Source organism: Lissotriton helveticus, chromosome 3_1, assembly GCF_964261635.1.
Source record: "Lissotriton helveticus chromosome 3_1, aLisHel1.1, whole genome shotgun sequence".
Lineage (NCBI taxonomy): Eukaryota > Metazoa > Chordata > Amphibia > Caudata > Salamandridae > Lissotriton > Lissotriton helveticus.
In genome coordinates this window covers 1,843,190,333-1,843,203,097 of record NC_136061.1, presented here as the reverse complement: position 1 = coordinate 1,843,203,097, position 12,765 = coordinate 1,843,190,333, and the positions used below count along the sequence as shown (strand labels likewise).

The 12,765-nt window shown below is 40.6% G+C and overlaps 1 protein-coding gene across 8 annotated transcripts in view; it reads right to left on the bottom strand.

Annotated features, from left to right (window-relative positions):
• Nucleotides 1–12,765, bottom strand: part of LOC144823886 (uncharacterized) — a 1,846,314-nt gene that overhangs the window by 414,115 nt on the left and 1,419,434 nt on the right. For all 8 annotated transcript variants that reach the window (XM_078682777.1, XM_078682776.1, XM_078682774.1 and 5 more), the window contains one exon: nucleotides 9,341–9,397. In XM_078682777.1, coding sequence (XP_078538903.1) covers nucleotides 9,341–9,397 — 57 coding nt within the window. The remainder of the gene's footprint in view (nucleotides 1–9,340; nucleotides 9,398–12,765) is intronic.

Genomic DNA, 12,765 nt, shown 5'->3' with positions numbered 1-12,765 from the left:
AACCCCCCCACCCAGCCCCTAAAAACTAACTTGAACCCTTCAACCCCCTAAACGAACTTGATCCCCTCCCACCCCCTAAAAACGAACCCTAACCCCCTCTCCACTCACAAACCCCTCTTACCTGTTTCTGTGCAAAGCTCCTCTGAACTCCGGTCTGCAGGAACACTAGACGTCTTAGCCTGAACAACGCACATATGTGATTCAGGCTAAGTCGTTGTTCGGGCAAGTTGTTGTTCGGCTTGTGTGACGCCGCAACTCATTGGAGTCATTTTTTAGGATATTTCCCTTGCTCGCCATATCATTGTGCAAGGCTAAAGATACACACTATATTAGGTACAGTATTTTAGGTAGCTGGAACTGCCTGCAATTGCAGGAATACTTGTTTTCTTTATACTGCTCATCTGTCAAGCTGTAAAATACTGCATTTTCACAGACCTCAACTTTGAGGAAACCCAAATGAACTCAATGAAAATGTGCGTTAATACTGGCTGCTTTTCAGCGGCAGGAAGAATATAGTAGATGATTGGGGATTTCCATGTAAGTTGATATACTGTTCAAGCAGTTGCTTCAATACAGTTGCAGCCTGGCATTACCTACGGAGCTAACGGTAATGTTTTTTTTTTTACAGAACTTGGTGGCAGGACTCGGTTGAGCAGGCACAGGCATTTTTGAAGGTAGTAGAGCAGATAATTCTCCACTTAACGAGGTAAAGTACCTTTTTAAAAATCCTGGGGCATATTAGCGAGAACCTCGTTAAAATATCGCCGTATTAGCGGCAGGAAACTGCAGCTAAAAAGGTGATAATGGGCTTGCTAACATGCGTTATAGAATTTGAATAGAAGCCCAGGTTAGATGTGCAGGACATCTGACCAACAAGTACCAACACATTCTCTGTGAGAAAAGCAGTAGCTTACTGAGCTATCACCACAAAATGCAAATCTGTTATCTGCTTGTTGCACATTTGCAGGAGGCTCATTAACCATTTCTACTATTTAATAAGTCAAAACCATGACCAGACAAAACAATAGCTCTCTCCAGCAAGTACACTATTCACCAGAGTTAACCTATTGTTATTGTGCCATGAAAAATGTGGGGCACAAAGATCTCTGCAGGCTTCTTTTGTCTCCCCTCTAGTCTGACCTGTCTTAAAGACACACTGCACTGTTTTCCACTTTTGTCTCCAGTACTCATCTCTGAGGTACTGTAATTGCAAATTGGAAGTGCAGCAGGATAAGAGTGAAGCATTGTTTCAGCCTCCAAGACCCCCTCGCTTTCGAATGAAAGGCACTCTTCAGTGAGTTATTATTTTTTCATTCACCTCTGCCACTCTGATAGGCATCTGACCGGCCTCGGTAGCTTTTTTTAAATTTCATTTACAGTTGCATTGGTTTGAATTATATAGATTCTCAGCAGATAGGCTGCTGGATCTGTAGGGGGCCCCCCTCTGACCTCTAAGGTGCAGGGGCCCCCACATTGCGGGGGCTGCGGGGGCTGCAGGGACATCTGTTATGTCCCTGTATGGTTTACGAATGCAAAGCCCCTACCCTCTTTACTGCAGCAACCTTTTTTATTAGGGTTAATCTGTGCACGTTATCCCTTTTGATCCCCTTACACTTAGAGAACCAATTCCTGTTTGCCTTCACATTCAAGAACACTATTAGTTGTCGTTCCCAAGGGTTTCCCAAGTTAGCATTCCTTTATTCCCCAGATTTTGAAAAAGTATTTTAAAATTACCAAACTCATCAGAGAGTCTGTGCTGCTATAGTATGTGGATGCCACTTCTTAGCTCACATCCCTAAGAAGACAGCAATGAGGATTAGCTAATATTATTTATAGTATTGGCCCAGAAAGGGCATAGAACCTCTCGATAGAAACTGACACTTTGTCTGCCAGAAGGCCCACATTTGGGCCATTTTATTTTAGTTGGACAGCAGTATTTGTTCACTTCTAGGATTAAAAGCATTTCGCAAAGCTCGCCACTCAACTACTGTCCCCCAAACGAGAACATTCCTTGAAAAAATTCCCTGCAATGGCAAGGTATTGTTACCAGAGGATTCTGGAATATGCCTCACTTATAAAGACCCTTCAGAATCTCACTCATTTCTACACATCTGACCATTTCCACAGGAGAGAAGATGCAGAAGGGGCTTTCACTGCGTTAAACCAAACCCTCTCCTCAGCTCCAGCTAATTAAACTAAAACCGTGTGTTGTATACTGATTGTACTGTTAACTCTATGGTCCCTGTTTCTCTATGTCCATGCATATGTTCCAGAATGCTGTTGGCTCTGACTCATCTTAGAATCTTGTAAGAGTCAGTTTGTTCTTGGCCAGCAGGCGTTGGGTTGTCTGTTGTTCCTTCTCTCAATAAATTATCTTTATTGCAAGAAAACGGTTGCAATCTACTTACTACAATTTTGGCGACAAGGAGAAGAGCTGCATGCTGTTGGAAGTTAGTGTGCCAAGAAGACATAGACAACAGCTCTCATTGCAGGAAATCCACGGCGTGTAATGTGCTCTGTGTCTTCGTTGAAGGAAGCAAGACAGTGTGAGATTTCAGAAAGAAGAGGCAAATTAATAGATCGCAGATCAGGAAGAAACCGTGAGTAGCACGCGTCATTTAAAAACTGTCCAGTGTTCTTATCGGTGTGACGCTGTGCATGCGGTATCCCGGCAACGTATGATCCTGCTTCCATCGTCTTCAAGCATTCGTCAGCTGGAGCAGAATCTCCGGGACAACAGCGCTTTGTGGAAGTGACGTTTCACGCTAACAAACGTGAAACGTGCGTCCCAAGCCTCTCTTTCATTTCCAATGGACGGCGGCCATCTTTGACAAAGGAAAGTATTTACTTCGTAACCGACGTTGCGTTTGCGATTAGAAAAGCACAATTGGAGCGCATTAACTAGTTATGATGCAATGAAAATACCTCAACTCGCAGGGATTTTAAAGCGATTTAAGAAGAAATAAAGGTATGTGATGTGATACAAGTATAACTAAAGGAATTGTAGAATTTCAATGAAATTCAGTGTGGAGATGTGAACTTCAGTTCATGCAAAGACTGACTCAAGAGTGTATTGGAAGTATTTTGAGTATGTATACATACATATACCCAAGGCCACAGTGAAAGAATTTCGGGACTTTAACATATATATATATATTTCGGTGTTCCTGAAAGTTTATTTTAAAAAATAAAACAAGGCACAACAGGTAAATGTCACACTACCACCACCATTTTTGAGTGAACCTGGTAATCCAGAGATACCTTGGGAAGATTGGTTCATTATCTTTGATAATTATCTTGAGGCCCTTGATGGACAAGAATTTGCCGCAAAGCGTAAAAAAGCTATTTTACTGAGTACTCTAGGCAAAGAGGGACAAAGGGTTTTTTCTACCTATGGCGTTGCAGGCTAATGGTCAAGCTATGCCTGATGAATATAAAGAGGCAATTTCTAGGCTTGAGGTATGATTCTCAAAGGAAGAGAACCTCATAATAAATCGATATAAGTTTTATACGCAACGCCAAAAAGAAGCAGAATCTCTAGATGATTTTGTAGCCCGCCTCAGAGAACTGTCAAATAAATGCAAATTTGGGGCGAGGAACGATGAACTCATAAGAGATCAACTGATAGTGCAATGCTATAACAAGAAAATACAAGAAAGGTTATGAGCGGCAAAGAACCCTTCATTGAAGGTTGCAATTGATTTGGCAAAAGTTATTGAGGAGTCTGAGAGTCGTATGACGGTCATAGACTCACATAAGAAAAACAGTTCACAACAGGATGTCTCCAAAGTTTCTGAAAAGAAATGTGGCGCAGACTGTGAACATTGCGACGAAGAGTCTATAGCTGTTGTTAAGAACACGTTTTAAATACCTGTGAGGAAGAACTTTTCGTCCAACAAGTTTTGTATAAGATGTGGAAAAATAGCCACACATCTGAAGCCAGGTTTTGTTTTGTAGGAAACAAAGAGGGTCTTAAATGTGGTAGTTGAGGACATTTTTCAAAGATGTGCAAGACCAAAAACAGACAGAAAGTTGCTGTCGTCAAAGACCACATACATGAGAGTAAGATGGAAAGAGACAAATTACTTGTTGTCGATGATGTTGACGTTGTTAGCGAAGGAAGACGACAGAATAGACCAAAAGCTATCTTTAATATTGATGGGCATGAAGTATCTTTACTGGTGGACACAGGATCCAGATATACTATTATTCCCCAATCTGTTTTTAATAGCATCTGGAGAGAAAAAAAACTGGCACACAGTGACATTTCACCTTGAGGTTTCCAAGGGGAAAAGATTGATTTTCTTGGTTATTTTGATTCAGATATTGTTTTTGAGAAGAGATCCACATTTGGTAGAGTATATGTTTCCATTGATGGCCCACCAACATTAGGATGGGTACACCAATATGATCTCTGTATTGTTATTAATCCAAGAGCTAAAAATCAAGTGATGATCATTGAAGATGATTCTGTTGATAATATCCTGGAAGAATTCAGTTCAGTTTTTAAAAATGAACTTGGAGAACTTAAAGTTTATTCTCATCTCATTAAACTAAAGAAAAATTGTTTGCCAGTACAACACAGATTAAGGAGAATTCCCCTCTCCATTAGAGATGAGGTGAAATCTTTGATCAACGATATGCTTCAGAGTGGGGTAATTGAACCGGTAGAGGCTTCTGCATGGGTTTCTACGGTGGCGATTTTGAAGAAATCGGACGGCAAGCTGATGTTTTGTGTTGACCTCAGGTCATTGAACAAATGTGCAGTTGCAGATACATTTCCTCTGCCCAACATTAGCGAAATGTCTATCATCAGGTAAAGCTTCATGAAACCTCAAACACCTCACTGCTTTCACTACCACAGAGGGAATTTTTCAATTTGCACGACTTCCGTTTGGATTAATATTGGCAGCTAGCGTGTTCCAACGGACGGTCACTGAGATTTTCAAAGGCCTACGGAAGGTAGTGTTTTTTCAAGATGCTATCCTGATCTTTGGTGACTCAGTAGCTGATCACAATCGAGTGCTCAGAAATGTGTTGCATAGGATTTGGGATACTGACCTTACCTTGCGTAAGGAGAAGTGTTCCTTTTTAGTGCAGAACATCAAGTATCTTGGTCATGAGATTTCAACTTGTGGAGTTAAACCGAAGAAAGATCTTCTTAAAGCCATACATCTTGCCCCTTGTCTGGTTGACAAAGATCAACTACGCTCGTTCCTGGGGTTAATCGAGTACTACTCGAAATTTGTAGAGAAATTTTCTGAGGATACTATACACTTGAGAGCATTATTAAAGAAAGGTTGTAAATTTGTATGGGGTCCTGACCAAGAATCAAGCTTCATAAATATTAAGAATGACATTTGTGAAGCTAAAGTGCTTGCCCCATTTGACACTAAAAAATGTTTGACCTTGATGATCGATGCAAATGCCACTGGGCTAGGGGCTGTGCTTCTACAAAAACATAAGGAAGGTGAACATCCCATTGCCTTTCCTTCGCGCACGCTTTCTTCATCCGAACAGAATTATTTTGTTATTCAAAAAGAAGCGTTGGCGGAAGCATGGGGGGCACACTATTTCCGTACTTACCTTTGGGGCACCAAATTTAATTTGAAAACGGGCGATAAACCACTAATCCGCATTCTTTCACTTGGTGGTGCAATTAGAGGTTCACCGAGGTTAGCAAGACTAGCTGCTAAGCTACAGGACTACCACTTTGAAATTTCCCATTTACAAGGTTGGAGACATTTCCAGGCAGATTGTCTGTGTAGACTTTCTATACAAGAGAACGTTGCGAAAGATGTGAGTTTTAGTCTAGAAGGCAATGAAGAGAATATTGCCTGGATTGATGACATTCTTTCCATAAGTGAGGGGTCTTTCTCACATGATGATTGGGTTCATGCATGCTCAATGATAATGCTATGCAAGAAGTCATTCAATTGGTCAAACTAGGGCCAAGACGAGAAAGTTGTGTACATGTTACTGTTCGACCGTTTCTGAAAATCCTTGATGAACTTTCTATGTGTGATAAAAATGTATTAATGCGTGGTGAAAATGTTATCCCCCCCCTCTGATTTGAGATCTGAACTAATATCCATAGCACATGAAGGACATCTTGGACAGACCTTAACACAGCAGAGGCTGAGAGCCAACTTTTGATGGCCTGGAATGGACTCTCAAGTGTGTTTGTGGGTTGAGGCGTGTCCAACTTGCAAAGAAGGAGAGAAAAGATTGAAAGTTGCTGTAGGTTCAACAGTGGGGAAGTTGAACTCTCCTGACATTCCTTGGCATATTATATGTATAGACTTGATTGGAACTATGGAGGAGCTACCTGTTTCTTAGTGTTTTGCAATTGTTTCCATTGACACTTTCAGTAAATGGTTATCTGTGGGATTTTTAAAAGAGATTACTACAGAGACCACCATAAAGCATTTAAAGCTCCTTTTCCAACAAGAGAGTTTTCCAAGCGCTATTATTACTGATAATGGGACACAGTTAGTTTCTCAGACTATGCTTTCTTTCTTGAGAAATTTTGGTGTATCACACCATTGAACTTCCCTTTACAACCCACAGGGAAATGGTTTATGTGAGCGAATTAATAGACTTGTGAAAGGCACGATCCAAATGGCACTTTCAAAAGGTAGTTCAGTAAATGACTTAGTCCAAGAAATGGTTTATGCTTACCGCACTACTATTCATGGTACAAAGAACAAGTCACCTTTTGAAATCATGCGGGGAAGAGTTCCGAGTACTAAGTTAACTCCTTCTTGGTTAAAATATTTGTTATCCAATGATGGTCAATTCAAAGAGCTTAGTGGAGTAAAGACATGTGCATCCAACATATCTAAAGGGAACCACATTAAGGTGAAACCGGGGAGGGTCTCTAAAGGCTTGACCAAATTTAGAGGCCCATATACTGTTAAGCGAGTCTTTCCTCACTATGTAGTTCTTACTAATGGCGAGAAATGGGACATTAGAAGAATAGCGTTATATCAAAAGGGAGGAAAAAACATGTGTTCTGATGTTAGTGCTGAAAAAATCGGTCTGGTTTGCATTACAATGATAGGAATAGTTGTTATATGCTTACTTTTACAGAAGATTCTACTACTTCATATTATTTTCCAGCTGACAGGAGAAGTGATGGTGGAGGTGACGCTACTGACTCACAATGTTGCAGTAGTTTGACTAGTGTCACTCCAGATTCTCCGATTTCCTGCACTGTGCCTTCCATGTTATTTCTAGGACTTCAAGGTATCGTAGACCACCTTTATATTTGAATGATTATTGTTGTGATTTATTATGTTATGTAATTTATATTCTGTATTGTTTTCATTGTTTATGGTTGTATTTATTTTTCTTTATAATGAGGGAAGATGTGTTGTATACTGTTTATACTGTTAACTCTATGATCCCTGTTTCTCTATGTCACATGCATATGTTCCAGAACGCTGTTGGCTCTGACTCATCTTAGAATCTTGTAAGAGTCAGTTTGTACTTGGCCAGCAGGCGTTGGGTTGTCTGTTGTTCCTTCTCTCAATAAATTATCTTTATTGCAAGAAAACGGTTGCAATCTACTTACTACACCATGACACTTTACTGTCATAAGAAGGAAGTTTCATTTTAAGGGTACTGACTCAAACACCAAGTGGCCCATTACGATGTCGGGCGGATCGCCACCATCATGGTGGCGGTGGCAATCCGCCCGACAATCATGCCCTGCCGCCAACCCATATTCCCCCCGCCATATTACCATGGCGGGGGGGACCGCGGCGGACGTAAACACCGTCCGCCGCTTTTCCGCCCCGGTCGCCTTGTGGCCGGGGCGGAAAAAGTTTAATATGGCGGTTGTGTCTATTAGACACCGCCAGCCATAATATGATGGGCTTGCAGACATGCCTTTCCTCGGCGGCAATGCCGCCACGGAAAGGCATGCGGAGACTCCCTGCGGGGGCCCGTTGCGGGCCCCCTGGGACTCCGGGGGTTGGGGGGTGCACATGGTGGTACCTATGGTACCCCCTGAATTTCAAAGTGCAATATGGCAGGCACCGCGCTGTGCCTGTCATGTTGTGCTTTGAAATGCACAACGTGCATTTTTACAATTGCGGCGGGCGGCACTTTCAGCACCGCCCACCGCAATGGTAAAAATACAGGATGCGCCCGCCAGTGTGGCGGGCGCATCCTAATGGCCAAGGCGGGACCGCCGCTCCTATGGTGGGCGGTCCCGTTTTGCACGGGAATGGCGGGCGGGCAAAGCCCACCCGCCATCCTAATGGACCCCTAAGTGTTAAGCACCACTCAGATGTGTACTACAGTAAGACCATTGTTGCACCAGAGGTAACCACGTTCCATGGAATCTGGAGCAAGGAACGCGAGATGACCAGATTCCATGGCACAACAGTTGACCCTGGCTCTTCACGTCCATAAGACTCATGTTACTTATGTCAATAAATATATATATATACCGGGAATCCAACAGGTTCCCGGTCAGGGAACCTGTTGGATTATAATTTGCGCAATAAACTTATAATTAAATTTAGCCTGCTGCGAGTGCTGCTTCTTTGGTTCCTTGGGACTGCAGAGCTCTGAATATATATATATATATATATATATATACGTAATTTACCCCGTATGTCTGCATCTTCTGCCCAGGAGGAGTTTGTTTCACTGGCGACAAGTTGAGAGGCGGTGGAGAGCCTGGAGTCCTGCTGAACAGATCACGGTGCAACCCATATCTCGATGGTTCCAGCGACTTTGCATCCCGAGGATTTGACTGCCAATCACTCGGCACAGATTGTATCATGGTGGGGCGAGGAAGAAAGGATAATTCTATATTTTGGAGTCACAAAGCAAGCCTGTGTGAGTAAAAGCAGAGTACATCGCACAGTTTGCAATGCGTACGCTGTGTTACTGGGTGTAGAAAAAGCTCCATATAGACTAGAGCGCTAACCACTCTAGGTGACTCTATCTTGCTGGAGTGTTACTGGGCATGGGAAAATCCTCCATATAGAGCAGTAACCGCTGTGAGGTGCACGTTATCCAGCTGGATGCAGGAAATCTGTATACAAACTAAAGTGCCACTCGACCTAAGAGACAAAATTGCATCACAAACACCCTGTTTGGTCCCTGGGTGGAGCCTGTCATCATTATATTAACAGTGAACAGTATATAAGCCTGCAGTATGTAGTTTTGCTGCTGACAGTCCTCATTTGTTACAACTTTCATTCATAACATGGCATATTGTGCAGATCAATGAATTTGGTGATTTGCACACAATGTTAATTTTTTTTTTAAATACTTTTTTTCATACATTGGTGTTTCATATATCTAGCAAACTTACACTTACCTGACATTATGGATGGAATTAATGATCCCAATTGATTTTGATCTACACTGGCTGAACCTGCATTGTAATGGAGACAATGTAAGGAAGGTTTTAAAGCGTACATTGAAGCGATCAGAGGTGTTGATTTCACAGACGATAAACGGCTTGTTGGTCTGCTTGGCAAAGTCTTGGTGCTTATTGGTCTTGCACTTAGACTAACACTATTACACCTTAAAATTTAAAACTGTATTACCAATTCTATTTCATTTAACAAATGTCTTATGTATAGTGTATTGTTGTGAGTTGTAAAATAGATTTTCAAATTACAAAAGCAGGCTAATCACTTCACCTACTGGTCAAATTGACACTCCAGTATTGGTGGAGTTCACTGCGTGAATGTTGGAATGGAAAATATTGACTGTGATACGCTTTGAGACTATATGAATGATGGTATGTTTGTATGAGGTTTTTTTTATCTCACTTGTTGTGTCCTTTTTTTGATTTTTGTGTTATAAAATGTATTCTGAATCATTGCATTAAAGTCAAAAAATTGCATAAACCCAATTTTTTTTTTCAAAATAAATAGCTATTAAATAGCACTCAAGTGTATTGAATTGTTATCTTTACATTGCTTACTAGATAGCTCCTAGAAATCAGACATCGGTATTGGCACTCCTCTTCTGTTGTTTAGCTAATGGGCTCAGCCTTACCGATTTGAGCCAACCCCCTTTGTTACTAGATTTCACAGACGAGCATAAATTGGCTATTTTTAAACATTGTTCAGGGGAAGAGTGGAGACATATTCTGAGCCCTTTGCCTCCCATAAAAGTACGCCACACAGAAGAAGATAATGTTTACATATATGAAATGCCTTTAAGTCAATTGGACAAAGCATATATTAAAAAGGTCAATGAGGTTGTTGCGAGACACAGATTTTTTAGTAGATGTTAAATGCTTTAGGAGTCTGTTGATATGTTTGTGAGTGATGTAAGAATACTTGTAGAAACCATAACTAAGCTTCATTTCATGATAAAATGTTAAGAGATCAAATAGTTCACAAGATAGCTGACACAAATTTGCAAGAAAAGTTTTTAGCTGCAGACGATTTAACTCTTGATAAAACATTAGAAATCGCACATCAGTTTGAAGACATGAAATACGGTTTGAAGGAACTATCAGTAAATCCAAGTAGTTAGGAAAAAGGTTAAGTTGATGAGAAAATAGGTAGCAAGCTGAAGGAAATAGGTCAAAGATACTTAGGTGGAGAAAAAAGAGAATATGTTTGTTTCAAGTGTGGTATTCCTGGACATTTGGCCAGTGACAAGGGATGTCCAGCTATGGGACAGGTTTGTAGATATTGCAAAGTCAAAGGTCACTATGCTAGGATGTGTTGAAACAGGAATATATATAGAGAGGGTATGATTGGAGATAATGCACAAAAAAACATTATATAAGAGTAGTTATGGATTACCCAGGATGTGACAATGCAGAAGAATTTATATTAAGTGAATTTGAGATAAATGAGAAAAAGAAAGATGCTCCTTTTTGCAAAATTGAAATTAAAGTGAAAGAAATTAAAGTAATGCAGATTCAGGAGCAAGACATATCACAATAGGTGATTAATGGTTGAAAGAATGGCTAAATGTGAACTTATCTCCACCCAATATGGATGGGCTATGGAAATAAGCCAATTGATGTATTAGGATACTTTGAGTCAAATGTAAGTGTTAAAGGTAAAACCATAGAAACAAAATGTATGCGGCCAAAGAGGGGTCTTGTTTACTAGGTTGACCACAGCAGAGAGACTTAATAATTACACTGGATCTTAATCATTCAGATCAAGTGTTAGGCTAAAATGATTTGGTGTGCCAGGTTGATGAAAGAAAATCTATTAATTGTGAGAAGATGTTTCCCAAGGTTTTTTCTTCTTAACTAGGGTTTCTTAAGAAATTTGCACACAAGATTATATTGAAGCAATTGGCAATACCTAAAGTGCACGAAGTCAGAAATATACTTTAGCTATGAGTGACGCATTAAGCCTGACCTAAAAAGAAAGATTGAAACCGTTTTTCTGTGTATTTAATGAGTAATATGTACAGGATGTTATCGTACTGTGAGGTTAGCAACTGGTTGTGCCCCAAATTTTAAGGGATTCGATTTTGGACATGGCCAATTAGGGACATCCAGGTATGAGCAGTATGAAAAGGAGAATTAGATCTGAACTCTGGTGGCATGCTATTAATAAGTGCATTGAAAGAAAAGTAAGGTCATGGGTGGAAAGTGCCATTAGTGACAAATCCCTAAAAGCTGTGGTTCATGAAAATATACCTATGTCGCATTCCATGAGTGTATTGGAAAGAGTGTCATTAGATATTGCAGGACCCATGTGCATTGGTAAAAGTCATATTTTTACTATTTTATTGATTATCAATTGCCTCAATGGCCTGAAGTTACATCAGTACCACAGGACACATCTGGTATAATTATTACATTTTTGTGTGAGATTTTTGAAAGAAGAGGGGATGTTTGGGAACAGCTGGTTTCAAAGGAAATTAGGAATTTTCTGGAAAATTATGAAATTGAGCATTCAGGCATCTCGTTTTACTATCCACAAAGTAATGGGAATGTGGAAAGGTTAATTTGGATGTTAAAGGAGGGGTTACAACTTACTGTGGTCAATGGTAAGAATTGTTATCAGGCTACTAAGGAATTATTATGGAGTTACAGAAATGCTTCAAGAAATGGTGAGGAGGCATCTACTTTTGAAAAAATTTGACGACTGAGAGTGTTGTTTAATATGAATCAGAAGTGGATGTCAGTTTTGATAGACAAAGTTAAAGATGAAAACAAAAGGGTGTGTAGCCAAAGATAGCCTTCAAAGGTCAATCAAGTGTGTAACAACAAATGTTGTTACCCAATAGTAACATGCGGTACTAATGCGGACTCTCCATTCAATAGGCATTTGTGGCGCTGCCATAAATTGGATCATTGCTAGAGAATAGAACATTCCAAGTCTTTTCTCAATCTGCCTGCTCTGAAACCCTCACCTTCAAACACGGAGTACCACAGGGCTCGATTTTAAGCCTGTTACTTTTTAATCTGTATATGAGTCCGCTCGCAATAGTAGTAGAAGAGACTGGTTTGCTGATGTTCTCCTACGCTAACGACTCTCAGCTTCTCTTCTCTCTCTCCTCGTCGGAAAGTAATAATCCCTCCACATTAAAGCTAGGATTGGGAAAAATTGCAGGGTGGATGCAAAAAAACTTCCTGAAATTAAACGGTGATAAAACCGAGTTAATTGTCCTGGGGAAAAATAAAGAACTTTGGGGACCCCAACATTGGCCATCAGAAATGGGTACTCCCCCGCCTCCAACTACACAGGCCCGTAATCTAGGTTTCATCGTGGATGACTCGTTGAATATGCACCAGCAAGCTGTGAAAACATC